Genomic DNA, 1,440 nt, shown 5'->3' on the forward strand with positions numbered 1-1,440 from the left:
AAAAAAAAAAAAAAAAAAAAAAAAAAAAAAAAGATGGGGGGAGGATTTGAAGAGGGACAAATAAAAGAGGTCTGATCACTCCAAGTCTGTCTTCTAGGTCCAGACATGAGACTCAGGTTTAAAAGATTTCTATACCTAAGCAAACTAAGCAGTCCAGGACAGGGCTGTCAGCGCTAATCTCTTCTGTAAGGTACTGATAATTTGTAAATGTTTCTTTCTCAAGGAGACAAGTCCCCCCTCTAATTGCCCTTTGGGCTTTGGCACTTTTTACTCACAACGTGAGACCCCAGGGGAAATTTCAATTTCTTTGGGGTCCATTGTTTTAATAGCCAGACAGCCAAATATCTTTATTCTTGCCAGGGGGGTTACAGCCACGATTCTTCCTGACGTAAACTGTCCCATTTCAACAACCCCTGGTTGCTGCTGATAAAACAGTAATAGATCATATAGCAATGCTTGCATTTATTCCATTGCAAGTTCAATTAATGTCATGTGTCTATCTAGACATGTCATGATGGATATTAAGTCAACACATAGGAACATACTCAAGTTGTCTGGATTAAGCATCACCTTGGTGGGAGTAGGAACACCCCTGTGACCCCAGAATGTCTCTGTTCTAATCTGTTCTCTTTTGGAAGAGCAAGGAACGAGGCCAGAGAGGTTTCTCAAAGGAGGAGCTGGAGTCCTGCATGGTTAACCAGGTAAGTGCAGAGCCGGAGAGGGGCTCAGTAAACCTGCTTACTCCCGAGCCTGACAACCTGTGTTCAGTACTGGAACCCCACAACACCACACACACACACCATGTAATTATCTTGCAGGAGTAGCTGGGCCTACTCCCTCACTCATTTGGGGACCTACCCCAGCCACTAGGTGAATGTCCCCCATCCTTCTGACTTAGGAGTCCCCATGCTTTGCTACACGGGGTTCATTTCTTAGTTCAAGGCTGAGTAGTGCTCTTCCTATTGGCCAATAGTCTCCCAGAACAACCTCCTGAATTTGACTGTCTACAGAAACCATGAATATGCTCGAGTATAGAACGCATGAATATGTTCGAGAATAGTGATTTCTCTTACCGTTTATTATAAAAATAAAACTTGGGGATAAATATTAAGGATAAAAACCTGAGATGACCGCAAGCAACCACGACACCACCATGGTCCTCTCCCTGGCTCAAAAGTGCCCCACACACTGATAGTGACACTGGGATTTGTCTCTACTGCATGTACTGGCTTCTTTAAATCCTATCTTCTTTGGATGTATACCTTGCTCAATCTAGATGTAGTAGGGAGGGCCTTGGACTTTCCACAGGGTGGGGTGCATTGCCCTCTCTTAGGATTGGAGGGGGTGGGTGTGAGGGGAGTGGGAGGAGGGGAGGAGTGGAAATTTGGATTGGTATTTTTTAAAGTAATTTTTTTTTTTTTTTTGGTTTTTTTTGACAGG

At 43.8% G+C, this 1,440-nt stretch overlaps 1 protein-coding gene across 1 annotated transcript in view; it reads left to right on the forward strand.

Annotated features, from left to right (window-relative positions):
• Abat (4-aminobutyrate aminotransferase) overlaps positions 1–1,440 on the forward strand; it is an 85,931-nt gene that overhangs the window by 70,868 nt on the left and 13,623 nt on the right. Inside the window, exon 8 of the mRNA XM_050136420.1 lies at positions 627–701. Within this exon, the coding sequence (XP_049992377.1) occupies positions 627–701 (75 nt within the window). The remainder of the gene's footprint in view (positions 1–626; positions 702–1,440) is intronic.

This window comes from Alexandromys fortis, unplaced genomic scaffold (assembly GCF_014885135.2).
Source record: "Alexandromys fortis isolate MF-2015 unplaced genomic scaffold, M_Fortis_MF-2015_v1.1 scaffold_29, whole genome shotgun sequence".
Taxonomy (NCBI): Eukaryota; Metazoa; Chordata; class Mammalia; order Rodentia; family Cricetidae; genus Alexandromys; species Alexandromys fortis.